This window comes from Narcine bancroftii, chromosome 12, assembly GCF_036971445.1.
Source record: "Narcine bancroftii isolate sNarBan1 chromosome 12, sNarBan1.hap1, whole genome shotgun sequence".
Classification (NCBI taxonomy): Eukaryota; Metazoa; Chordata; class Chondrichthyes; order Torpediniformes; family Narcinidae; genus Narcine; species Narcine bancroftii.
The window spans coordinates 99,810,897-99,837,107 of record NC_091480.1 but is presented as its reverse complement, the minus strand read 5'-3'; the positions used below and the strand labels follow the sequence as shown (position 1 = coordinate 99,837,107).

General features: G+C 40.1%; 2 protein-coding genes across 4 annotated transcripts in view; one reads left to right on the top strand and one right to left on the bottom strand.

Annotated features, from left to right (window-relative positions):
* Positions 1-1,397: 1,397 nt before the first annotated feature.
* On the bottom strand, positions 1,398-25,982 carry dcakd (dephospho-CoA kinase domain containing). 3 transcript variants are annotated; one of them, XM_069905194.1, is made up of 5 exons: positions 25,387-25,982; positions 16,875-16,990; positions 11,824-12,027; positions 4,897-4,984; positions 1,398-2,654 (listed from the first exon to the last, which is right to left on the bottom strand). In XM_069905194.1, the coding sequence occupies exons 2-5, from the start codon at positions 16,984-16,986 to the stop codon at positions 2,369-2,371; spliced, it is 690 nt and encodes a 229-aa protein (XP_069761295.1). In that variant the 5' UTR covers positions 16,987-16,990; positions 25,387-25,982; the 3' UTR covers positions 1,398-2,368. The 3 variants fall into 3 exon arrangements, with proteins under 3 accessions (XP_069761295.1, XP_069761294.1, XP_069761296.1); XM_069905193.1 differs by having other exon boundaries at positions 25,686-25,982; XM_069905195.1 differs by having other exon boundaries at positions 25,739-25,982.
* Positions 25,535-26,211, top strand: part of LOC138746774 (glycylpeptide N-tetradecanoyltransferase 1-like) — a 57,367-nt gene continuing 56,690 nt past the window's right edge. Inside the window, exon 1 of the mRNA XM_069905192.1 lies at positions 25,535-26,211. Within this exon, the coding sequence (XP_069761293.1) occupies positions 26,114-26,211 (98 nt within the window). The 5' untranslated portion in view covers positions 25,535-26,113.

Genomic DNA, 26,211 nt, shown 5'->3' with positions numbered 1-26,211 from the left:
AAGCAATAAATTCAGTGTTGACTGTTCGCCACTGAAACCTGAAACAATGAAGTTTACTCAGAAAGCCATTGGTCAAACAGAAGACCCTCTGTTTATTGGCTGTGTAGACAAATCGGAGGTGTTTGCTCATAAACTTTTGGAAGAGTTGAACTGCAAACAAAACCAGTATTGATCAAAGCAAGTTATGTGATTAAAGACATTTGAAAAGCTTCATTTTAAGTATTCAACCAGATGCATTTGGAATCAGAAATGCAGCAATATTCTGTGAGATGGACATGGTTGTTGCTTCTCCTTTTCCAGGGAGAGCAATGATGCTGTGGCTATTGGAATGGTCACTTGTGACTGACTCAATTCTGGGTAAAAGAAAGCAAGATCATTCTTGTTTCTGGATCGTAACCATTTCAATGATTATTCCGACTTGTGGCTGAGTTTGTGAAACCATTGTGAAAATCACATTTCCGTAACCTCCATGCAAGAGAGGGAAATTGAAAATAAAAGACATTTGGATGAAGAAATATTTCTCTGAAAACAACTACAACAATTCATGAGTTTTGAGAACTTTTGAACAATCATTTAAAGACCAAGTTTCAACACAAAAGATTTGTAAGACTGAACTTTAAAAATGACGTTTCAGAATGTGCGCACACATACACACACTTGATTAGTGGGGCTAAGAAAGAAGAGTTGTGTTATTAATAAAAATTCCTTTTGAAGATACCATTGTCTTGGCGAATTTCTATTGCTGCTGGTTTATGTTGTAACAGAAAAACAAAATCTTCTCATGGAAAAGCTACTGAACAAGTGATCAGTAATTTTTTTTTAAAGATTTTAACTTTAATGATACAGCATGGTAGAAGGTCCTTCCGGACTATGAAACTTGTACCGCCCAATTAGCCGACCAACTCCAAATGTTTTGGAGTGTGTGAGGAAACCAAAGCACCTGGAGGAAACTCACGCAGGTCAATGGGGAGAACATACAAACTCTTTACAGTGTCATATTCTAACCCAGTCATTGGCGCTGTAACAGTGTTAAACTAAATCAATTTAACAAATTTCACTTGCCAGTTTTTAAAAAAATGTTTAGGTCAACTCTTATGGGATGACAGGATGGTGGAAATAATCACTGAAGTAATTTGGTGCAGCAAGCTTCACCAATGAGAAATGCAATGACATCCTACCATCTTCCACAATGTCTACTCATCATTGGTGCGGAGTAGCACAGAAGTAGGATGGCAACACTGGAGAGCGAGGACACCAGAGTTACAGCACTGCTTGAATGGAAATCTGCTCCTTAACGAACTGTAATACTGGTTAAAGAGACATCAACCCCACTGCAGCTGCAATAAGAATGCCAATGCTTTTGGAAATATGGATGGAGAAACTAGTCTGAGGCAAAATCAGGCAGAGGATTTTATTTACTTTTTCCATTTAGAGATACAGCACAGTAACAGGTACATCTGCGCCACCCAATTATATTCATTATGCCACTCAATAACATGTCATCCAATCTGCGTCAACTTAAATTTGAAAAGTTGTAAAAAAAAAACCCAAAATCGTAGATTGGCAGCCTATTTTGCACTTGTGCCATCACTAGAGGTCAATATTGCATCGTGTTTTCTTGATGTCATAAACCAGACAGCAAAACCAATAGAGCAGTTATTGGAATAAGAAATCAATAGATATCATTCCAAAGGACAACATGTGGCAAATTCATTGTAAGTGGTTGCTGGTGCATTATGCTTGCCCAGGAGATTGAATAAGTCACTGGACCCATGCTCAGTAGCACAACATTTAATTCTTTCCCTGATCCCAAATCTACTCCTAATACCTCAGCCTATAAATAAGACTGGAGTTAAACAAGAAAGTCTGCAGATCCTGTGCTCAAGTGCAGTTCACACAGCATCCATAAAGGGTAACTAACGTATCAGACCTGTACCTTTCTACAGGCATATCCTTTGCTTCCTAGGGATGCTGGGTGACCTGCCAAGTTTCTTCCGCTGCTTTGCGTATTGCAAAAATACGAATGTACAAGTTCACTCACCTCTCCTGCTCAAATAAAGCTCGAGCATGGTTTAATGCTACAGCTTTCTCAAAGCACTGGAAATCGCATCACTTGATTGGTACATTTCAGCTGTGAGAAGCTAGCAAACAGAATGCCTATTGATCATTTGTACAGTCATTTCTTCAATTTCAGAGATACAGAAGGGAGAGATAATGACAATCACTGAAAGGGAAATGGGTTGAAATGAAGATTGCTCAGCAGCCGGAGCAGCACTCACACTCCATCTAATACTCCCAATTTACACAGGGCCTTTCTTGAGGTAAAACAAAGTATTTGTTCTGACTTAATCTTGATTTTCAGCAAACCTTAAAAAATATATCTTTTTATCAACATGTACAAAAGGCCTCCAAATCCAGTGAGGGTGATCACAGCTAGAAACCTTACTGCTAAAAAGTCCATGGAGTCTTCTAGCTGAGAGTGTAGTTTGCAGACCTGCCGGTATGTACTGGCAGAATCTCCAGAGTTATCGATCACGTGGCTGGCCAGTTTTCGCTTTTGTTCCAAAGGCATCTGCATACTAATGCGCTGCTCCGCCTCTGCTTGGGTCAAGTTATTTCTCTTCATCAACCGAGTCAATTGGGCTTGAGGGTCACTATGGCACAACAGACACAATTACTTCTGTGTAACACACGCAAGTAGCACACTCGTACAAGATATGTCTAATGAAAGGTTGAATGAGAAGATGAAGATTTGGCTTTTTTTGCAACAATCTGCAGGATGAAGGTTCACTGGAGTAATTTTCAGAGAATAAATGCAAATGGAAAAGATCCTGGATGGCTATGGAGAAATTAGCACATGGCTAATTGAAAAAGATTTAAAAGAGTAAATATTATACTATGCTACAAATTCTAACCCCTTCCTTTCTGAAGTTATCTGGTAGGTTCATAAAATTTCACTACCATTATAAGAAACCACAAATTCACAAAACAAGATCCAAATGATCTTATAAATTATGAAAATAATTAATAGAAGAACCCAATAAACTCAGAAAATTTAAATCCATTACAACAGAAGAACATCTAATTTTTTCCAAAAGTTAGACATGCTATCATCAGTATCGAAAGACTAACAATCAGGGAAGCAGAAGAGATGACGTGGGATTGAGACCTAGTTAAATTCAAATCAGTTGTCTTAGGTGATCCAAAAAGGGCAACAATAGGATTATGTATCAGATTCACACTGAAAACTAAAGACAAGGTACGACAGGTATCCTCCCAAAAAAAATGGAAAGAGAGGAACAAGACCTTCTTCAGTCTTATACGGTCACATTACGAGGAAATGTTAAGAGTAAATTTAGCCAATTGAACTTTAGAAAAGTAAACTCAATGTATTAACTTAAATTGTAAAAGCGAATGTCAGGCACACAATGAAGACGAATTTATCAAAAATGAAAGTTGAAGATCTTGCTAACCTTCAAGTCTAAATGGTTATCTGCTAAGGTATAGACAATAGGACAGGCTTTGCCTAGTCAGTCATAAAAGATATAAATTCTTTTGGTATTTGAGGTAAAAATATAAAGCACAAAGAAACTTCTTATTCCTGTTCATTATGCAGCTTTCGAGCCTCCATGTCCAATTTCTTTCATGAGAAAATCAGAACAAAGCTAAGCTTTTCAACACTTAACAATACGAAGCAATATTTATTTTTTGTATATATGAATACTTGCCCTGCATATGTATTGCTTGCCTGTATGTGTGTTATGCCTGGTTGTGTGTCTGCATGTTTTGCACCGAGGACCGGAGAACACTTTTGTTGAGTTGTACTTGTGCAATCAAATGATAATAAACGACTTACATGGAGATTAGGGTTGAGGAATTACTGAATAACCAATGATTCCCACAGTATTGTACGATTCAGCTCTATTAGGAAGTGATAAATCCAAAGAGAAAGAGAAAAGGCATCTTTTTACCCCTTGAGGCAAGATTTCCCTGCCGAAGCATTTCCTTGGTCTCTATTCACCACTCTTGGTTGATGAAGAAAGGAGCCAGCACAAAATAAACTACCAACCTTTGTAGAAAAATGGTCTGAACAATTTCATCCCTGTCCTCCCAAAATGAAAATGGAGATACAAGAGACTAATTTCCCATACAATACTGTACCTGAAGACAATTTTGCAGGTAAAAATCTGCAAGATAGAAGAACACACCAACCACATTAGCCTCTTCTCATCGACTCAGAACTAAAACTGGGTTTAACTGCTCTTATTTGCAGTTACAATAACAATGACACCAAGGCAAGGAACAGCAAAGTGAACATATCCAGCTGGTTTGTGGAACTGGGGTTCATCAGGAATTCAACAGTCCCCAAATCCACAATTAACCATGACCATAATGTGGACACCTTGGTCCATTCCACCCCAATCATGGCAGGGAGCTGCTTTATATCCAGCTGCATCAGACTGCCGACTGTCCAGTTCCCTCTATGGATGCTCACTGTCCTTCAGAGTTCCTCCAGCAGTTCTCTTTTCACATTATGCTAATGGTTTCTACTATTCCAAATTAAGAAAAAAAGAAATGATGGAAAAATTCAGCAAGTCACGAAATAGACACAGAACTAACATTTCAGGTTGAAGGATCTTCTGCTCTAATGAAGGACCTTTGACCTTGTGCATTAACACTGCTTCTTTTTCTATTGCTACTATCCACAACCTGCAGATTTTTCCAGCATTTTTATTTTCATTTTATATTTCCAGCATCTGGCCTTTTTTAATTTCCATTTTTTTTCTGGACCCTTTGCTTGATTTTGCCAGTTATCAGGTGTGGTCCTGCTCGCCATGAAGTTCACGGCTTCCTTTGATGTTGAGCCAATGTGCTTACAGATTGACGTAAACTTACCAGTACACAACAACAGTATGTTTCATAAATTTAGTCACTTTTTTTGTCTCAAACAAGAGAGGGACATCAAGAATGACATATCGATACCCTGCAGAGATAAAAGAAACAGTTACACTCTTGCACTGTACCAAAGTGACTATTTGTCAACCACATGTATTCACATTCCTATGAATGAAGTCAAAATTTCTTAGCAAATAAATAGGAAACCGGTTAAAGTACGGCCTTTTCCACATCCGAATTCTAGGTTCAATACCAACTTTAGTTAATGGGTCACTAAACCTTCTCACTGTCCATACTCACAACTACTGTATTGACAACTCAATACTACTGAGCACTCCTGCTGCTAAATCATCCCATTTGGAGAAGTTATGGATATTTTGGAAATGAAGTATTACCCGTTGAAGTGGAAATGCTGTTCTGAGGAAATATTACAAAAAACCAAATGCAGGTGCTTTGTAACATTGGGAATATTTCACCTTCTGGGTTGCAGAATGGTGCCATATTGAGCAAATATGACGACATTTGCATAGCACCTTTCACAATTTTAGTTTCCTTCGAAGTTTAAGGTTTCATCAAATTCTATAGCACAGAAATAAGCCATTTGTCTCAACTTATCCATACTAACCAAGCTAGTCCCATTTGCTGGATTTGGCCCACATCCTTCTCCACCTTTTCTACCCATGTACATTACAAATGACTTCACTTTTACCATTTCCCCAATCAAATAAACAATGGGACTTTTTGATCTTGTTCTGAAATTGGAAAAGCAGCATCCAATTTAAGTGTAGTAAATTTCCACAAAACTGACTTTAGTGGTAAAATATGCAGACACCGTGGTTGAAGTAAAGCACAAGACTGGAGAAACTCAGCAGGTCAAACAGAGTCCTTTATATATCAAAGATAAAGATACAGAACCAACGCTTTGGGTTTGAGCCCTTCATTAAGGAAATAGCAAAATGTCGCAGGTGCCCAGGACTCGGTCACCCACCTACATTTTTTATTCCTTGATGAAGGGCTCAATCCCAAAATGCAGGTTCTGTACCTTTATCTTTGCTATATAAAGGACTCTGTTTGACCTGTTGAGTAACACTTAGGGTTACTAAAAAATATTTGCAAATCAGGCATTTTCTTCAATCTCAAATGCCTGGTTTTCTTAGGGCATCAGATATGAATGTTGTGGATATGCTTTTTAATTTACAACCTTTGAGTAAAGGTTTAAAATCCTTCATACATAATGAAATAGCTGACCTACGGCATGCCCTGATATTTAAAACTAAAAATGCTTGGGAACAGGTTTAAATTTGTCCACATCAGAAGGAATCTGGGATTCAATTTTTAGGTTAGTCAATACCATGTCGTCATGTGCCTGCCATTGTTTATTACAATTTAAGGCTGTCCACAGCCATATTCCAAAGCCAAATTACCTTGTATTTATCTGAAGGTAAAACTCATGTTGTGATAAATGCAAGAGAGATGACGCCTCTTGAATTCACAAGTTTTCATCCTGTCCTAGTCTTGAAAAGTACTGGAAGAGAGTTTTTCCAAACTTTATCTTTAATCTTGGATACAAAGTCAGAATCAAATCCTTTGGTAGCGCTTTTCAGTACAACGGGAGAAGATGAGGTTTTGTTGACCCCATTTGTCTTCTACTTCTCTTTTGGCCAGACTTGCTGTACTACTCAGGTGGAAGGGCGCCGTCCTACCCACTCATCCTCAGTGGTTGAAGATATTATGTTCTGTTTAAGTTCAGAAAAGATTCAATATTTAATTAATAATTCTAGTAATATGGTCCCCACAACATTTGGGACCATTTTTGAATTATCACCACAATCTTTAGATATATTTTATAATCTGAGTTTTGTTAGCTTCTTTTCCATTCACTTTTAGGAGTGAAGTTTAATCTTTCTTTCTACTGTGCAATGTGGTTGGGGGGTGGGTTTTGATTAACATTTGGTTATTTGTCTTTGTATATTATATTTACTCTTGTTATGTAATTATGGATGTGATGCAATATGCGGATTTGTGTAATTTCTCATTTACACTTTGCATTCCATATAAATTAATTATTGACTTCGGTTTTTTTAAAAGTATTATTTAAGAAAAGGTTGGACAGGTATATGGATGAGAAGAAGATGGAGGGTTATGGGCATTGTGCAGGGAGGTGGGACTAGAAAGGGGTGTTTGGTTCAGTGCGGACTAGAAGGGCCTAATGGCCTGTTTCCGTGCTATAATTGTTATGTTATGTTATGTATAAAATCAATAAAAATATTTTAAGAAGAAAGTAATGCTTCCTGAAGAACTGCAAGGACACAAATCTCCCTCAAAAATAGCATTCTAAGAATTTTTACAGCCATGGAGCAGACCAGAACTTGGTTAATTTTTCATCTTAAAATTGTGTAGTGTGGGCAGTGAAAAGGGGTGGTTGGGTCCAAATATGCTGATTTGAGTCAGTCCATGGTAAACAGATCAGAAAGCGGTGTGTTCAAATCACATTGGGGTCACCAATTGTGGCGTCTGCTGCAACATAGTTAGTCAGAAAAATCTGTTTATTCAAACTTGCTTCTCTTTTTAAGTCACTTCTGGCCCAGACACCTGGGACCGGGTGTGACATCATAACATCCTTCCGACACTCACAAAAGCATGGGGCTTAAAGTGGAGAAAACAGGAGCCCTGCACCATCTTATGGGTGCATACCTAACTGCCCCATGCACTGTGATTTGGCCTGCAGTGTCACACAACCGTTCAGCTGGCTGCACCAGCAGCGATCAGGCCCGTGGCATTTCGCGGGCATTCAGCCAGCTGCATAAATGGCGATTAGACCTGTGGCATTGCGTGGCCGTTTGGCCAGCTGCATGGGCAGCCACTTGGCTTGCTACAGTAGCAATATATTTGACCTTCAACGTAGATTTACGCTCATATCTCCGGAGTGACACTCATATCCACCACCTTCTGATTTGAAGGCAAAAGTGCTATGAAATCTGCTACAGCTGATAACACAGTACAAGGTGTTCTTTACTCTTAGTACAACACTTGATTCAGTGCAATGTGTGCAACTGAAAAGAAACAGGTCATTCCTGCAAAATATGCAAGGGTAGATCTAGGTCAGATGATAGCAAGTTTTCCCCACCACTATCAGAGAACTCATGGGACAGGCTCTCAATCACACTTTCCCAGAATGCCATGAAAGAGCATACAGATTTATGGCTGTGTTTAATGTATGCATTGAAATTTGCAGTCATCAGTGGTGATCTGTACAAAAAGGACGGGTTGCATTTGAACCCCAGGGGGACCAGGATTCTGGCAGAGACGTTTGTTAGGGTTACTCAGGAGACTTTAAACTAGAATGGCGGGAGGGAGGGAACCAAAAGAAGGAGAACAGCAAGGAGAAGGTTAGAGTGCAATCAGAGAAAGCTTGTAGACAGTGTTTGAGGGGGAAAGGCAGGTAATAGAAAAGGGGGATGCTCGATATGAAGATGGACAGAGGTTGATTGCAAAAGATCATAAGAGAGGTGTTGGTAAAGATAGGGGCCTACAGGAAGTAAAAAGTGGGAAATCTCTAAAATCCATATATTTTAATGCTAGGAGCATTGTACGGAAGGTGGATGAACTGAAGGTATGGACTGACACTTGGAAGAATGACATGGTAGCGATTAGTGAAACATGGTTACAGGAGGGATGTGATTGGCAGTTAAATATTCCTGGATATAATTGCTTTAGGTGTGATGGAACTGGGGGGGGCAAGAGGGGGTGGGGTTGCACTACTTGTTAGAGAAAATATTACAGCGGTGCTTAGGTGCAATAGAATAGAAGGCTCATCCAGGGAGGCTATTTGGGTGGAAATGAGGTATGGGAAAGGGGAAGTTAAAATTATAGGGGTGTATTTATAGACCACTGAATGGGGAACGCGAATTAAAGGAACAAATTAGTAGGGAGATAGCAGATATTTGTAATAAGCACAGGGTAGTGATTGTGGGGGATTTTAATTTTCCGAATATTGATTGGGAAACCCATTCCGTGAAAGGGCTGGACGGGTTGGAGTTTGTAAAATGTGTGCAGGATAGCTTTTTACATCAATACGTGGAGGTACCAACTAGAGAGGGAGCTGTGTTGGATTTACTATTGGAGAATGAGATGGGTCAGGTATTTACTGTTGGGGAATGAGATGGGTCAGGTGACAGAGGTATGTGTGGGGGAGCACTTCGGGTCCAGTGATCATGGTGCCATTAGCTTCAAGGTAATTATGGAAAAGGATAGGTCTGGGCCCAGAGTTGAGGTTTTTGAGTGGGGAAAAGCTAAGTTTGAGGAGATGTGAAAGGAGGGGTTGATTGGGACAATTTTTCTGGGAAGGATGTAATAGAGAAATGGAGAGATTTTAAGAATATAAAATCTTTATAAACCTGTTAGGTTGAAAGGCAAGGTCAAAAGTTTGAGAGAGCCATGGCTCTCAAGGGATATTGGAAACTTGGTTCGAAAAAAAGAGGGAGTACTACAATAAATATAAGAAACAGGGAAAAAAGGAGATGTTTGGGTACTATATTGAATGTAAAAAGAATCTTAAGAAAGAAATTAGAAAAGCTAGAAGAATGTATGAGGTGGCTATAGCAAGCAGGGTGGAAATAAATCCAAAAGGTTTCTATAAATATGTAAATATCAAAAGTAAAGTGAGAGATAAAATTGGTCCAATAGAGAATCAGAAAGGACAAATGTGTGTGGAGCCAAAAGAGATGGGGGAGGTCTTGAACAATTTATTTTCCTCAGTATTTACTGAGGAGAAAGATATTGAACTGTGCAGGGTAAAGGAAGCAAAGGGGGTAATATATGGAGACTATAGTGTTTAAGAAAGAGTTAATACTGGAGTTTTTGAAACATAAAGGTGGATAAGTCTCCAGGTCCTGACAGGATTTTCCCCAGGACCTTGAGAAGTTACTGAGGAAATAGTGGAGACTCTGGCAGTGATTTTTCAAATGTCATTAGAGACGGATTGGTGTGTTGTACATGTGGTTCCTTTGTTTGAAAAGGATTTGAGGAGCAAGCCTAGCAATTATCGGCCTGTACGTTTGACATCTGTAGTAGGTAAATTGATGGAAAGCGTTCTTAGAGATAGTATATATAAGTATATAGAGGGACAGGGTCTGATCAGGGACATTCAACACGGATTTGTGCGTAGAAGGTCGTGTTTGACCAATCTTGTTGAATTTTTTTGAAGAGGTGACTAGGAATGTTGATGAAGATAGAGCAGTGGATGTTGTCTATTATGGATTTCAGTAAGGCCTTCAATAAGGTTCCACATGGGAGGTTAGTTAGGAAGGCTAAGTCCCTGGGTATTGATTTGGAGATAGTCAAATGGATTCAACAGTAGCCAGAGAGTAGTAGTAGATAATTGTTTGTCAGGATGGAGGCCAGTGACAAGCGGTGTACCTCAGGATTCGGTATTGGGACCATTGCTGTTTGTCATATATATTAATGATATGGAGGATGGGGTGGTAAATTGGATTAGTAAATATGCAGATGATACTAAAATAGGGGGAATTGTGGATGATGAAGAGGGTTTTCAAAGATTGCAGAGGATTTAAACTGCTTAGAGGAGTGGGCAGAAAGATGGCAGATGGGAGTTTAATGCTGAGGTCCTTCACTTTGGAAAGAATAATCAAAGCAAGACATGTGTGGTAAATGGAAAGGCGTTGAAGAATCCAGTGGAACAGAAAGATCTAGGAATAACGGTGCATTGTTCCCTGAAGAAAGAAGCGCATGTGGATAGGGTGGTGAAGAATGCCTTTAGTATGCTTGCCTATATAAATCAATGCATAGAATATAGGAGTTGGGAAGTAATGATGAAACTGTACAAGGCATTGGTGAGGCCAAATTTAGAGAACAGTGTGCAGTTCTGGTCACCGATTCATCAGAAGGATATTAACAAGATAGAGAGAGTGCCGAGAAGATTTACAAAAATGTTGCCTGGGTTTTAGCATCTGGAATACAAGGAAAGATTGAGCAAATTAGGTTTTTATTCCTTGAAACAAAGAAGGCTGAGAGGGGATTTGATAGAGGTGTTTAAGATAATGAGAGGGATAGATAGAGTTGATGTGGAAAGTCTTTTCCTATTGAGAGTAGGAGAGATGGATCCAAGAGGTTATGGGTTGAGAGTTGACGGGCAAAGGTTTAGGAGTAACATGAGGGGAAACTTCTTTACTCAAAGAGTGGTTACTGTGTGGAATGGGCTTCTGGGAAAGGTGGTGGAGGCAGTGTCAATTTTGTCATTTAAGAAAGAGTTGGATGAGTATATGGAGGGGAGGGGGATGGAGGGATATGGGCAGAGTGCTGGTAGGTGGGATGAGAGGAGGGTACTTGGATCAGTGCAGACTAGCAGGGCCAAATTGACCTGTTTCGGTGCTGTAATGGTGAGATGGTTATATCATATTGGGATAGCAATCACCCTACACTGCTTCAGCAGTGGGTGTCTGGAATGCATTGCCAGGTGTGGTGATGGAGGCTGGTACAATAAGGCCATTTAAAAGAATCTGAGACAGAGTCATGGATGCAAGAGAAATAGAGGGTTATGGGTAGGAGGCTTAGATTGTTGAGTTAGTTTATAAAGATTGCTTCAACATTGTGGGTCAAAGGGCCTATACTGTGCTATGATGTTCTATGTTCTGATGGCCAAAAGAAGAATGCTAGAGAAGAATGTTCCAGCCAATACATTTTCCTTCATAGGCTTTAGCTTCTGTCATCTCTTCTAAGATCACATGGCTACAGGCCATCATGATATGTACGGGAGGTTTTCCTGCCTTACACTTTCTAGCTTTCACAAGAATGAACAGCAACTAAAACACCAACATATTTAGATACTTCCATAAATGATAGCTTTTGAACTCTTGCAGCACAAGTTTAACACAAAGCAAAATGTTGCATGCAGTTTACCCCCCTTACCTCGTACAAAGTATTTGAAGACTTGTCTGAGCATGGCTTTGTGGATGGCTGGATGAGTGATGGAATTCAGGAGCTGCTGCTTCTCTCGACTGGAAAAGATGATGCTGCCCAGCTTCTCCCTGTTGATGGCGCCATCCTCCAGCAGGATCTCCTCACCAAAGGAATCCACTATTGCCCAGTACACAGGCGAGTCCATTGCAACAACTTACAGGAAAAAAAATACAGGGTACTAATTCGTCATCTTATGGTGTCATTTTCATTTACATACACAAACAACCCTAATTGGATATAGTTAGTGTTTAAAAAAAATCAACAGCAGATATCCTTAATTTATCTTTAGTTGATCCTAATAACACCTATTCATTTCTCCCACTGTGTTTATCAAGTTTTCCTTCATCACAATCACTTTCACCTCAAGATTCTGTATTCAAATCCCTCAATGAAGAAGGAAACTTCTCTGAATTCGCTGTCAGTGATAGTGTCATACTAATGAATCCTTCATCCTGGTATCACTCATATCTGTGATGTTTACCACATCAACCTCTCCATAATTTATAGGCCTCTCTTCCAGTCATCCCTTTGAGAATAGCACTCAGCTCATTAATCTTTTCTGAAAGATTAAAATTCATTTGCATCATCTCTGGTGCCTCTCCATCCATTGGATATCAATATGGGGACCAAAAACATATGCAGTGCTTCATCAAATCAAAATAAGATGTTGAACATCCTTAGCTTTACAATTGTCACTTTGCAAATAAACTAAAAATGCTTTGCATGCACTCATTAACCTGCTTTGCATGCAACTCCTAACACCTTGCCTGGCTGAAACAGCAAAGACCAATGCCTCTATCAAGGACTTTCTGCATCTCTGGAAATTAATCCTGTATCAGGGAGTGAGACAAATAAGAGAAATACTTGAAAATAAAACTGTCCATCTTATAAATTAATAATGAATTACTTCACATCTCCCTCGACTTTTTCCCCCAATACTGTTCAAGATTTATTATGAAAACGTAGAATGCTTGATTTAAAGCTGTTGCTACCATCACATTCAAGGCAAATGGTGATGTGTATTAGAGGAAGATAAATAGGAACACGGGGAGAAGATTTATTTGAAAGATGAGATGAAGTAGGTTCAGGATTAAGGAACAGCAATACAAGGTGGTCGAATAGTCCATGAGTGAGTGGAGAATTTCCATGTAAATGAATAAATTTGAAAAAAGTGGCAAGAATATATCTGGAGTCATTTTTTTTCTTAGCTCAGCAAGTTCAGTATTTCTGAACTGAAAAATAATTTAGAAGCTCTCTTTCGGAAATTTCCAGAATGGAACACACAACACTGTTCAGTACTTGATGTGAAGTGAACTTGTAGGAAACTTCCAAACCAAAAATCACAATAGCCTTGGGGACTGTAGACTTGTTAGCTACACCACGATGATCTCATGCACATTCTACCAAGTTACACAAACACATTTCCCTGGAATTCCCTTTGGATTTACTGGTGACTACTTTAAATTTATGATCTTTATTCTCTCTCCAGAAATGAAACATCTCTACACCAACCCTAACAAATACCTGCATCTGTTCTCAACTTGCTTATTACAATCTGCTAAGAGGCCATTGTCCATATCAGCAGAACAATTCCATGTCCAATTCCCCCTTCTATTCATCCACAACTTATTTTTTCCTCAAGTGCTCATGTTGTGTGGAAGGGAAACAAGTTTGATGGGATCAAAGAGCAATGAGTCTGGACACAAGAATGATCTTTATTAAAACACATGCAAGGGTTGACAACAGGGATAACACACATTAATACTCTATCACACAACTCAGTATAATCAGTCACATCAGACTCAACACTACTGATACTAGCAACTGCTTACACTTGTACAAGCACAGTACAACCCAGTCACGTCAGATGGAATTATCGATACTAGCAACTGTTTATACAGACTTAACACAACCAAGGACGTTTCCCACTGTTCCTTGTCAAACATGGACAAGGTTCAGATGTTAACCACAATATTAATATACAACAGCCCTGATCCCTACTTAGTGTACACTTTAATAATGATGCCTCCAGCAATTTCTACAGTTCGCGACCTGAAGTGAAGCAGGCTTCATCTCAGGGCCGAAGAGTAAAATAGGAAGAGTAGCCCCACATGGTACAGTAAGCTGGAGGGTCCAGCTCAGGTAATCGCTAGGTAATTCATGGGGCCAATGGTCAGGTGTGCACGAATGGGAGAGCAGAGTCCAACCTTGATGGGGAGGTGCTGCGACTTCCAATTAGGGTCATGCGACAGACAAGATTCTCCACACTGCAGCCCATCAACTCTCTTGCATCTTTTGTCACTTGTATGCTTTAGAAATAATATGTCAAAGCTAAATAGCACATCAGCACTCGGGATGTGGGGAGGAAACCAGAGCATCCAGAGAACTCACACTTTCATGAGTACTCCCCACAAATCAGGCCAGTGATTAGAAGTAAACTAGGTTGCTAGAGCTGGGAGGTAGCAATTGCTGCACCATTGTGCTATCCTTTGTAATAATTTCAAATATCTCAAATGACCCACTCTTACTGTTCTTTCAAAAGAGTCCCACCTTTTCTTGTTTCAGACACTATCCCTTTTTTTTTTAAAATGCATTTTACTCAGTGCTCTATCCTCTTAGAGTCCAAGGAAACAGACCCAGCTTGTTCATGCCAAATAATGCGCCGTCTTACTTTCATCCCACATTAGGCCCAGAACCCTCCAATCCTCTCCCTCCCATGGAGTTATTCAAATGCTTTTAAAGGAAGCTTTACCACTTTGGCAGCTTGTTTCATGTGCCCACCCCCTCACATCCCCTCTCATCTTGGATTCCCCTATTCTAGGAAGGAGACAGTATTATTCACCCTATCAATGCCCCTCATTATTTTGTAGATCTTAATAAGATCCCCTCCCAAGCCACATTTTTCCAGTCTCTCACAACTCCATTTCCATAATCCTGCCAATAACTTCGTAAACCTCTTCTGTACCCTTTCCAACTTCATAATGTCCTTCAGTGACCAAAACAACACCCAATATTCCAAGTGTGGCATCACCAATGTCTTGTACTGTAACTTCAACACTTGTATTCATTCCTCCAACCGATGAAGACAAGCATCCCCAACATTACATTTGCTGCTCTGTCTACCTGTGCTGACATCTTTAATCAGATGGGTACCTGCGCTGCAGGTCCCTCTGTTCCATAACACTGTTTAAGGCCCTGGAGTTTCAATTTGCCACCACGGATATCAGACAAGCTAGCTTGCAAGGATGACCATCGATAAAACACTGTTGAGGTAAGCACAATCCAGACTATTGTACAATTGTACTATTGTACATTCTCAACAGGGGGCATCCGGCCCCCTCTGGTGGGGGGGGGGGCCACAGCACACTTAAAGGGACAGAATGAAAGCACAAAATATTTTTTACGTTTTTTTATGCAGTTGGTGGGAGAGAAGTACAGAAGAAACCAATTAAACTTGACTGCTTCACAGGGAAGCGGCTCATAGAGCCTTAAGGGGGCTTTGGCCAAAAAAAGGTGAGAATGGCTGCTTTTAGCACCCTCTTCAATGTCACATAATATTTCCATGGCAAATGCAGCATAGGTTTGCTTACAATAATCTCTCAACTCTCTCATTAAACATTTGTAGGGTATGAACAGTTTAAATCGCAGGTAAATTTCCCTCTATTCTACCCCCAAAGAGGTAAATAAAGCAGGTTACTATTCTAAAATATCTTCAGGAGCCACCAAGGCAAGAAAAAAGATGGTATATAAAAAAAAATTCTGCCGCAGAAACTTAGATGAAAAAGACTTGTGAACGTGTTAAGACTAAACCCTTCAAGATGCTTCTTGAGGAAGAGTTTGGGTTCAACACAAGGACAATTCTTTTTCTCACTACTGCTGCTCAATCTGCTGAGTTCCTTCAGCAAAGTGTTTGTGTTTCAGATTCTAGCATCTGCAGTCTCATGTCTCCTGTCTCTAGAGACATGCAATTCAATGGCATGTACACATTTGTTTGCACAAAACTAATCAAATTTCTTGCCTTATGGGATTTCATTACTATTCGTGGTTCATTATTGATTATTAATCTGTTACAATTCCTTATCAACTAAAAGCACCAGTTTTGATATTATACGATCTGTGCTTCAGTTAGATTGGTATTAAATTCAAACCAAGAATTCAATTTCAACCTGTTTAATATATCAGGGTAAAGCAACTTCTATAAAGAGAAAAACTTACCCGTGCATTTTGCATGAATGTGGGAAGGTTGTAATTTTAAAATACAGTACGTTTCTGATCAACCGAAAACTGATCAACTGAAATTCCGAATATCAGAAAGTTTTTTTGGGGTGAGACATGGCATCACAATTTGAAAAAATATTTACCCACTGTACTCAGGTGGGGCTATAGGGAATCAGTTTTACAAGGGAGACATTTGTCCACGTTACACATTGAAGGAAAGGAGAGGACCGATTATTTATAAATTGTCATTTTTTTTGCCATGAGTTACTGCAACTTTGTGCTAAACTACATTGTGCCATTCTCAGAATTTAAATTGAAAACCGCGCTCTCTCCCCGCCCGCCCGCCGGCGCTCTCGCCCCGCCCGCCGGCCCTCTCGGCCCGCCCACCTGCCCTCTCGCCCCGCCTACCCGCCCTCTCGCCCCACCCGCCCTCTCGCTCCGCCCGCCCACGCTCTCGCCCCACCTGCCCGCCCGAGCTGTTCCCTCTATCAAATACCCTTTTAACGGTCACTGAAATTCTGCTGGAGGACAATCCCTATGAAAACTCCTACCATTTACAGGTCAGGTGAGACCTTGGGCTCCTGGGCAGGATTGGGGATGATGGTGGGAAGTGTCGGGGATCAGCGACAGCCGAGAGACGTATTCTCCTGATGCTACTGGGTCGAATAGCCTAAAACTCTATTTAACTGAGATAGGCCCAGTTTTCAAGGATTTTGGATAATTGGAAACTTACTGTATTAAATCTTCACATACCAGGATCTCTTGAATTAATGAAAACTTACTCTGCCTTGCGATCTGATCAGAATCTATGACAGGACATCCCAGTTCACGAAACACAGCAGCAACTGTGCTCTTTCCCGATGCAATCCCACCGGTGAGGCCAACCAGGAACATTGTTCTGAAATGAAAGCAGGAGTACTATGATGTATGGAGAGTACAAGGATGCTCATCCACATGCTCCACAAGGTTGACAAATTAAATAACTGCACTCAAAAAAAGTGATGGAACGTGGCTGTTACTGGCAAGGCCAACATTTATTGCTCTTTGCAAGATGATGCTTTAAACATAGTCCTTGTGGCGAAAGTACTCCCAGTGTGACTGGCGAGATTTAATAGAGCATTGCACGACAGTTCAGGCCCTTCACTCAATGACATTGTGCCGACCCACATAAACCTATTCCACAACGATCTCATCTTTGGTTGTGCTAGTGTCTTTTGAAGGTCTCCTGTGTATTCCCCAACCAATGGATCGCCTATAACTAATGCACTTTTCCCTCCTCCCACCATTCTAAATGAACAGGGGTGTAGGTTAATTGGTGTATTTGGGGTGGGGTGGGCACAGACTCATGGATCAGAAGGGTCTGTCGATAGCAGATACGCAAGGGAACATACTAATAGGAGGGAATTTTAACCTTAATTTGGACTCAAACATGGATAAAACTGGAAAAAAAACTAACAGAAAGAACAAAGTAACCAAATTTATAATTAAATCGATGGAAGAAATGCAACTTTTGGATATATGGAGGAAACAACACCTAAAGGAAAAGGAAAATTCATATTATTCAGGTAGACATAAAACATACTCAAGAATAGACCTATTCCTGTTATCAGCCCACATTCAAGGGAGAGTTAGGAAAACGGAATATAAAGCTAGACTATTATCGGACCACTCACCCCTGTTATTGTCAATAGAGCTAGAGGACATCCCACCAAGAATGTATAGATGGACATTAAACTCCATGCTACTTAAAAGACAGGATTTTAGAGAATTAATTGAACGACAAACTAAAATGTACTTTGAAATAAATATGGAATCAGTGAAAGACAAATTTATATTATGGGACGCAATGAAAGCGTTCATTAGAGGACAAATAATAAGTTATGTAACTAAGATGAAGAAGGACTACAATCGGGAAACAGAGCAGTTGGAAAGGGAAATAGCAAATATAGAAAAATTAGCAATAAAGGAAGATACAACTAAAAGAAGAGAATTGGCAGTTTTAAAAAAATATGAAACACTACAAACATATAAGGTGGAGAAGAACATAATGAAGACAAAACAGAAATATTATGAGCTAGGAGAAAAAAAACGCACAAAATTCTAGCGTGGCAGCTCAAGACAGAACAAACTAAAAGAATGGCATTGGCATTAAGGAAAAAGGACAAACAAATTACATATAATCCAACGGAGATCAATGAAAACTTCAAGGAATTCTACGAGCAAACTGAAAACAAAGGGAAGGAAGACAAAATAGATGAATTTCTAACTAAAATTGAACTACCGAAATTACAAACAGAGGAGCAAAATAAATTAATAAAACCATTTGAAATATAAAAATTACAGGAGATATTAAAAAAACTACCGAATAATAAAACAACAGGAGAGGATGGCTTCCCAATAGAATTCTATAAAACATTTAAAGACTTATTAATTCCTCCCCTCCTGGAAGTAATCAACCAGATTGATAAAACACAAAGCATACCAGATTCATGCAAAACAGCAATAATTACAGTAATACCAAAGACAGGGAACGATCCACTTGCACCAGCGTCATATAGACCAATATCTCTACTTAACACAGGTTATAAGATAATAGCTAAACTATTAGCAAACAGATTGGCCGACTATGTACCAAAAATAGTAAATCTAGACCAAACTGGATTTATTAAAAAAAGACGAACAACAGACAATATCTGTAAATTTATTAACTTAATTCATGCAGTAGAAGGAAATAAAACTCCAACAGTAGTGGTTGCTTTAGACGCAGAGAAGGCCTTTGACAGAGTACAATAGAATTATTTATTCAAAGTACTACAAAAATTCAGCCTACCAGAGAAATATATTAATTGGATTAAAGCATTATATAAGGGGCCATTGGCAAAAGTGACAGTAAATGGATATATATCAAAACAATTTAACTTAAGCAGATCAACAAGGCAGGGATGTCCACTATCTCCCTCACTGTTTGCGTTAGCTATAGAACCACTAGCAGAACTGATAAGAACAGAAAATAAAATAAGAGGGACAAAAATAAAAGAGAAGGAATATAAAATCAGTCTATTTGCAGATGACGTTATAATATACTTAACAGAACCGGAAATATCAATAAAAGAATTACATAGGAAATTGAAGGAATATGGAGAAGTGTCAGGGTACAAGATCAACGAAAATAAAAGTGAAGCAATGCCAATGAATAATGCGGATTTCACAAAGTTTAAGAAAGAATCGCCATTTAGATGGCAAACACAAGCAATGCGATACCTAGGTATACAACTAAATAAAAACCTCTGCCATCTATATAAACTCAATTACCATCCATTAATGAAAAAATTACAAGACGATTTAGAGCATTGGAAAGACTTACCACTAACACTGATAGGAAGGATAAACTGTATTAAAATGAACATTTTCCCAAGGATAGAATACCTATTTCAGTCATTACCAATACACCTAACAGAGAAATTCTTCAAGGAGTTAAAGAAAATAATAAGGAAATTCTTATGGAAAGGATAAAAAAAACCGAGGATAGCACTAGATAAATTAACAGAATGGTACAAACAAGGAGGCTTACAACTACCAAACTTTAAGAATTATTATAGAACCGCACGGTTAAATGCCTGTCCGATTTTTGTTGAACGGGGTAGGAACCAGATTGGACCAGATTAGAACTAGATGAAGTGGGGGAGAAGATACCTGAACATATACTATATAAATGGGATGAAAAATTGGTGCAACGTAGGAATTCACCGGTATTGCATCATCTGCTCAACATTTGGAGGAAGATTCATGTAGAAAGGAATAAAACAAATTACCAACTACCAGGACTAATATTGACGCAAAATCAGCTAATCCCTTTTACAATAGATAACCTTTCCTTTTAGAGAATGGTAGAGAAAAGGGATCAAAGGAATAGGTGGTTGTTTTTCGGGAAATATATTATTATCCTTTGAACAAATGAAGGATAAATATAATATAACTCACGATACAGTGTTTGCATGCTACCAACTGGGAACCTACTTGGAGGACAAATTGGGAGGCGGTCTAGGAAGCAATTTTGGGTGTGTGATTACAGACACAATGATAATTAAAAGATTTGTAACAGGCATGTACATCAAACTGCAAGAAAAGGAGAACGAGGAAACAAACGGTAAACCTAAACAAAAATGGAATAAGATCTAAACATAAAGAATGAAACATGGGAGAAGCTGTGCTCCGGAACTATGAGAAATACAATAAACACGAGGTTACGCATGATACAATATAACTGGATACACAGGCTATACATCACACCTCAAAAGTTAAATAAATGGGACCCAACAGTATCAGACAGATGTTTTCGCTGTAAAAAGGAAACGGGAACAACAATTCATGCAATTTGGACGTGAGAAAGTGAAAAAATTTTGGGAAGATCTAAACCAGATATTAAATAAAATCACAAAAAGCAATATACCAAAAAAACCCAGAGATCTTCCTCCTAAGTAATATAAAAAACAAAGAATTTGGACTCGATTTGGATGGAGCACAAAAAAGATTTGTTATGATAACCCTAGCTGTAGCAAAAAAATGTATTATAGTCAACCTGGAAATTAGAAGACAACATTGTACAACAATGGTACATAGAAATGAGTAAATGTATTCCATTAGAAAAAATAACCTATAATTTAAGAAATAACATTACAATATTCAAACAAATATGGGAGCCATACATGAAACACAATAGAGAAATCCTACCATGGACATCTACCACCTAAAATGACAGAAGGAGAAGACAACGAAAAGAATTGACTCAGTAAAATTTCTTGTTTATTTTTATTAAGTGACAACATTGTTTAATGGGTTTAATGTATCTTATAGATTGAACTTTAAATAAATGGGGAAGGGGGTGAGGGAGGGAGGGGAGGGGGGGAAAAGGGGGAGAAAACGACACTGTATATATTTAAGAAAAATGTCTGTATGTATCTTGGTCAATATGGTTTATAGTGTGAAAAATAAAAAAAAATTTAAAAAAAGATCAGAAGGGTCCGTTACCCCGCTGTACATCCAAATTTTTAAATTATAGACGGCAGTTAGCACAACACTGTTACAGTGCCATTACGTTCTCCCCCTGTCTGCATGGGTTTCCTCCAGGTGCTCTGGTTTCTTCCCATCCTTCAAAATGTACCAGGGATTGCATGTTAATTGGGGTACTTGGATGGGGAGGGGTGGGGGGGTGTTAAAACAGAAATGAGAAAAGTTGATGTGAATGCCATTCAGTTGGTGGGTGCCCAGACAGAAGAGATGTTGTTCCTTCAATTTGCAGGTGATCTCTGTCTGGTCACCTTCTTTCACAAGATGCACCTGTGCAACATACACAAGATGGCCTATTACCTCAAGCGATGGGCATACCACCTTTTAAACTATTTTAGGTCTATAAATAGGAATTGTATCATCATGCTGGCCATAACCACTGGAAAAACAAACTATTCTACTTCCTTAGAATGGTCAGCAAGAACAGAATGCAGCTTGGGCAAGATTAGCAAGACAATGTCAGATGAATTCCAAAAGCAGAATTCTCCTGTTTTAAACTATTCGGGAGACTGCAGCTGACAACACTGTCAATGCAATTTGACTTCCCAAAGCAGTTTAGGGCTCCTGCACCAGTTAGAAGCTGAGCTGAAGTCATGAAGTGTTCATGCCTGAAATTCTTTCTCCAACTGATGCTGCCCCACCCGCTGAGCTCCTCCTACAGATGGTGTTTTGCTCCAGATTCCAGCAGCTCATGTGTCCTGGTATAGTGCACCACCAATTCTAATTCATAGGCCTTGTGGTTGTTTTTTCTGTCATTGAAACCAGCTAAATTCTGAAATGCAAACCTGCAAGCTGTGCAGTGTAACTTTGTCCTTTGCATCGGTTTCATTGTCCATCACCCTTCAGGTGAGCAGGTCAGTGTCTCTTTCCCGCATTTCTTTTGGACCACTGTCTTCACTAAATCTTTGGTTCACTTTTCCCAGATGCATTTGTCTACATTTATTCACCATTCCCAATAGCTGGATAAGTCGTGTTCAAAGATTTGGATCCAGTAATCATGAAGGAACCCCAATATATTTCCAAGTCAGGATGGCGTGGAACTTGGACAGTCACCTGCTAATGGTGATATCTAACCCTATTGGCAGAGTGTTTGAAGGCAAATTTTCAGAGGATCTCAGAGTTAGATGATCATCTCCATCTCCCCACGAGTTGATGAGTAATGTAAACACGTGCTACAATTCAACACGCATCCCAGAAATCTACATGTATGTTAAATGGTCTCTTTGCCTCGTGAGTATGCTTCTGAGCCAGGATTCTGATAAAATACTCCATATGCAACAGCTACATGCTGCTGTGACAAAATCTCAACAATAGATGCAGTTGAGAATAGCACTGATTTAGCCTATTTTCTGCACCTGTACTGATTAGCACATTTTTGGCGCATTGATATGCATCCATCTTTGCAACTTAAATATACAATTTTTCTACTGTCCTCAGATGAATTCAGAGTAATACTGCACGATAGTTGACAACTGCATCAAAAATATTTTTCAATTTTTAACTTTATGCATTTATTGAGGTTATCTAATGAAAGAAGGTAGGAGCCTTCAATTACCTATGCGATGGAATTATTCACATCAGAGTATTTTGCACGTCACTGTTTTAACTACCAATGTTGTAACTTCCCAAAATAAGTCAGTGACCATGAACAGCATCAAAATTCCTTCTGATCTAACTGATGCCGACAAAAAACAAGGATGAATATTAAAAATAAAAGACCAAAGTCTGCAGTCACTGTGGTTGAAGTGAAAACACAAGGGCTGGAGACACTTAGCAGGTCAAATAGTGTTCTTTATGTGGCAAAGATAAAGATACATAACCAAAATTTTGGCTTTGAGCCCTTCATCAAGGTATGACAAAATCGAGGCAGGTGCCTGTCAGATTCTGAGAAGCATACATAAGATGGACAGCTAGCAACTTTTTCCCTGGGCAGGGGAAAGTAAACACCAAAGAAAATCTGCACAAATTAAAGGGAGGAAAGTTTAGGTTTTAAAAAAATAGAGTTGTGGCTGCCTGGAATGCCTTGCCAGGGATGGTGGTGGAGGCTGGAACATTGGGGACATTCAAAAAACCCCAAGACAGGCACATGGATGAAAGAAAAATAGAGGGTTACAAGATGGGGGGGGGGTTAGTTTTTATTTGGGAGGAAAATACATGTTTGGCACAACATTGAAATAATATAATAAGAAGTGTTTTACTTCTTAAATTCATGTAGTATCAGGTGTAATGGACATGACAAGACAAATAGGGTGAGGTCATAAGTGCAGGGGTACAAATAGTGACAGGTCCATTCACTAATGCACAAAACAGGCACCAGGGGATAAACATGTCTGATACAATAGGCCAAGGATTACATTTTGCTCATACCTTGATGAAGAGCTCAAGCCAGAAACATTGGTTATGTATGAAACACGAAAGTCTGCAGATGCCGTGACTGTAGTTAAAAACACACCAAAATGCTGGAGGAACTCAGCCATAGGAGACAAAGATATATTGTTAACGTTTCAGGCCTGAGCCCCTTTAAAGAATAAGCAAAGAATAAGGTGTCAGTGCTGCGCAATTGCTCAGCAAAAGGAGGTGTAAGGTGCTCCTTCTGTTCGATAGCCTGCACATCACCCTTAGGGATTGCAGAAAATGGATTTTGTTTAAAAAAAACACAAGCAGATTCTACAAATTGGAATTAAAACACTAGCAGATAAATCTGTCATCAATGGCCAGGGTTACCCATCCAGTACGGACATTGCAACCGAAGAAGGCAACAGGAAACCACTTCAGTATTTTTCCCTTGTAAAATCATGAACTCAACATTGACTTTGTCTCAGCTCAAAGATGGAGCCTTCACCGAAGGAGTAACAACTACAATTCAGGGGGTCAGAGATCGTAACAGATGGAGAAATGTGATTGCCTATGCCGAACTGCAAGGCACCTGAATGATGAAGCAAAAACAAGAAATCTCAGAATAGAGACAGTGCTGCTGGGGGAGGAATCCAGACCAACAAAAGGAGTTAATTGGATATGATAAGGGAAAAGGTGAAAATTGATGACGTCTGTGTGAAAGGAGACAGGGAAAAGTGAGACAGAGTGGGGCAGGGTTAAATGAAAGCCAGATAAGTCAATGTCAATGCCATCTGGTTAGCGGGTCACCATTCAGTGGATGAGATGTTGTTCCTCCAATTTATGGGTGGATTCAGTTTGGCAGTACATGAGACCATGGACAGACATTATCAGCAAAACAGGGAATTGAAATGGATGGCCACCTGGAGATCCACGCTATTCTGGCAGACAGTCTCTCTGATGTGGAGGAGACCACAGCAGAAGCACTGGGTGCAGTTGATGACCCCTGCAGGTTCACAGTGAAACGTTACTTCACTTGAAAGGGCCCCAAATGGTAATTAGGGAGGAGGTGTAGGCAGAAGTTGAGCATCTCCTGCAGTCACTGGGTAAGTACCAAGGGGACAATTGGTGAGGAATAGATGAGGAAGTCACAGAGGGAGCAGTCCCTGTAGAAGGCAGAGAGGAGAATACATGTCCAGTGCTGGGATGACCTTGGTATTGTATCTTTATCTTTGTTACATAAAGTACCCTGTTTGACCTGCTGAGTTTCCCCAGCATTGGGTTTTTACTTCAACCACAAAGTGAGCAGATTTTCATGTTTTTAATTACTCCAGGGATGTTTGTTCATTTACATTTAATTGGTAAATTGGTGTAGTATCAGATGTAATGGACATTACAGGACAAATAGGGTGAGGTCATTCATGCAGGGGTACAAATATTGGTAGGTCCATTCACCAATGCACAAAACAGGCACCAGGGGTTAAACATGTCAGACGCAATAGGCCAAGTTACATTTGGTCATACCTTGAAGAAGAGTTCAAGCCTGAAACTTTGGTTAAGATTCTTTGCCATACAAGAATATAAAAAATAGGAGCAGGAGTTAACCATCCAGCCTGATCCGCCATTCAATGAGATCATCACCCTATATCCCTTAATTCCCTAAAAATCTACCCAACCTGCCTCCGCTGCGTCAATGGGTAGAGAATTCCAGATGCACGACCCTCTGGGAAAAGCAGTTCCTCCTCATCTCTGTCCTACCCTGAATCTTGAGGCTATGTCTCCTAGTTCTAGTCTCCCCCACCAATGGGAACAACTTATCTACCCCAATTTTATCTAAGTTTTATCCGTATAAATTAGACTTTGACTTGCTGAGTTTCTTCAGCATTGTTTTACCTTCCATCCCCTGAAATGTTGGTTCTGTATCTATAGACACTGTACTGTTTGAACTGGGGAGTTTCTCCAGCTTTGTGCTTCTACTTTTGTTTAAAGGGTCACGACATCGAATTTCGAGGCCTGCTCATGACGACATTCGGATTCGGACGCTCAGGTTGGAGCTGAGGCTGACTGCAGAGGGACAGGTCCTGCCCCGGGACAGCCGCCCTCAGGCCTCGTCTCCGCCTTCACAGCGGGGGGAAGCGACTCCTCAGCGTTCGCCCCCGGCCAGGGGGAAAGACCCGGCCGCCACTACTCACTTTCACGGGGCTGCCGGCCCCTCGTTAACCAGCCCGATCGATCCCTACCGTACCCCGCAACATCGCGCTCCACCAGTGGCTGGCTGGCGGCGGGCAGCCAATAGATGCGGCTGTTACTCCGGCCCTGGCAGCCGGTTGCCCGGGACAGGAGAGGGGGACCCGAAACCGTGAAGTCCGTCGTCGCGCTCGACAGCACCCGGGATTAGGAGTTCATATTCCATCCGTTCGCTCAATGTCCCGGGACAACGTGAGCCGAGGTACAATTGCTCTGCCACGGCACTGAACTACAAATCCCAGTATTCCCTCTGCAGGTGCTCAAATCCGACCAATCGGCGAACCGATTCATTCGTGGTCGGGAGAAGAAGGTTCCAGCCAATAGGCAACCGCGTTGCTGCGCGAGTCGACTTTGTCGTGGTTCCTCCCGAATCATGGCAGACGATGATGAGACAGCAACAAAAGAAGCTGAAGAGCACGATGTCTGCGGCAGCGACTGTGAGAACGAAGAGGACGACGCCCATAGTAAAGA

Excerpts from the sequence above, each read along its gene's own strand:
- dcakd (XM_069905194.1), bottom strand. The coding sequence starts at position 16,986 with ATGTTCCTGGTTGGCCTCACCGGTGGGATTGCATCGGGAAAGAGCACA. Across the intron at positions 4,985-11,823 it reads CTTCAAATACTTTGTACGAG|GGTATCGATATGTCATTCTT; the intron begins GTAAGGGGGGTA and ends TTATCTCTGCAG. Across the intron at positions 2,655-4,896 it reads CATACTGTTGTTGTGTACTG|TGACCCTCAAGCCCAATTGA; the intron begins GTAAGTTTACGT and ends GTTGTGCCATAG.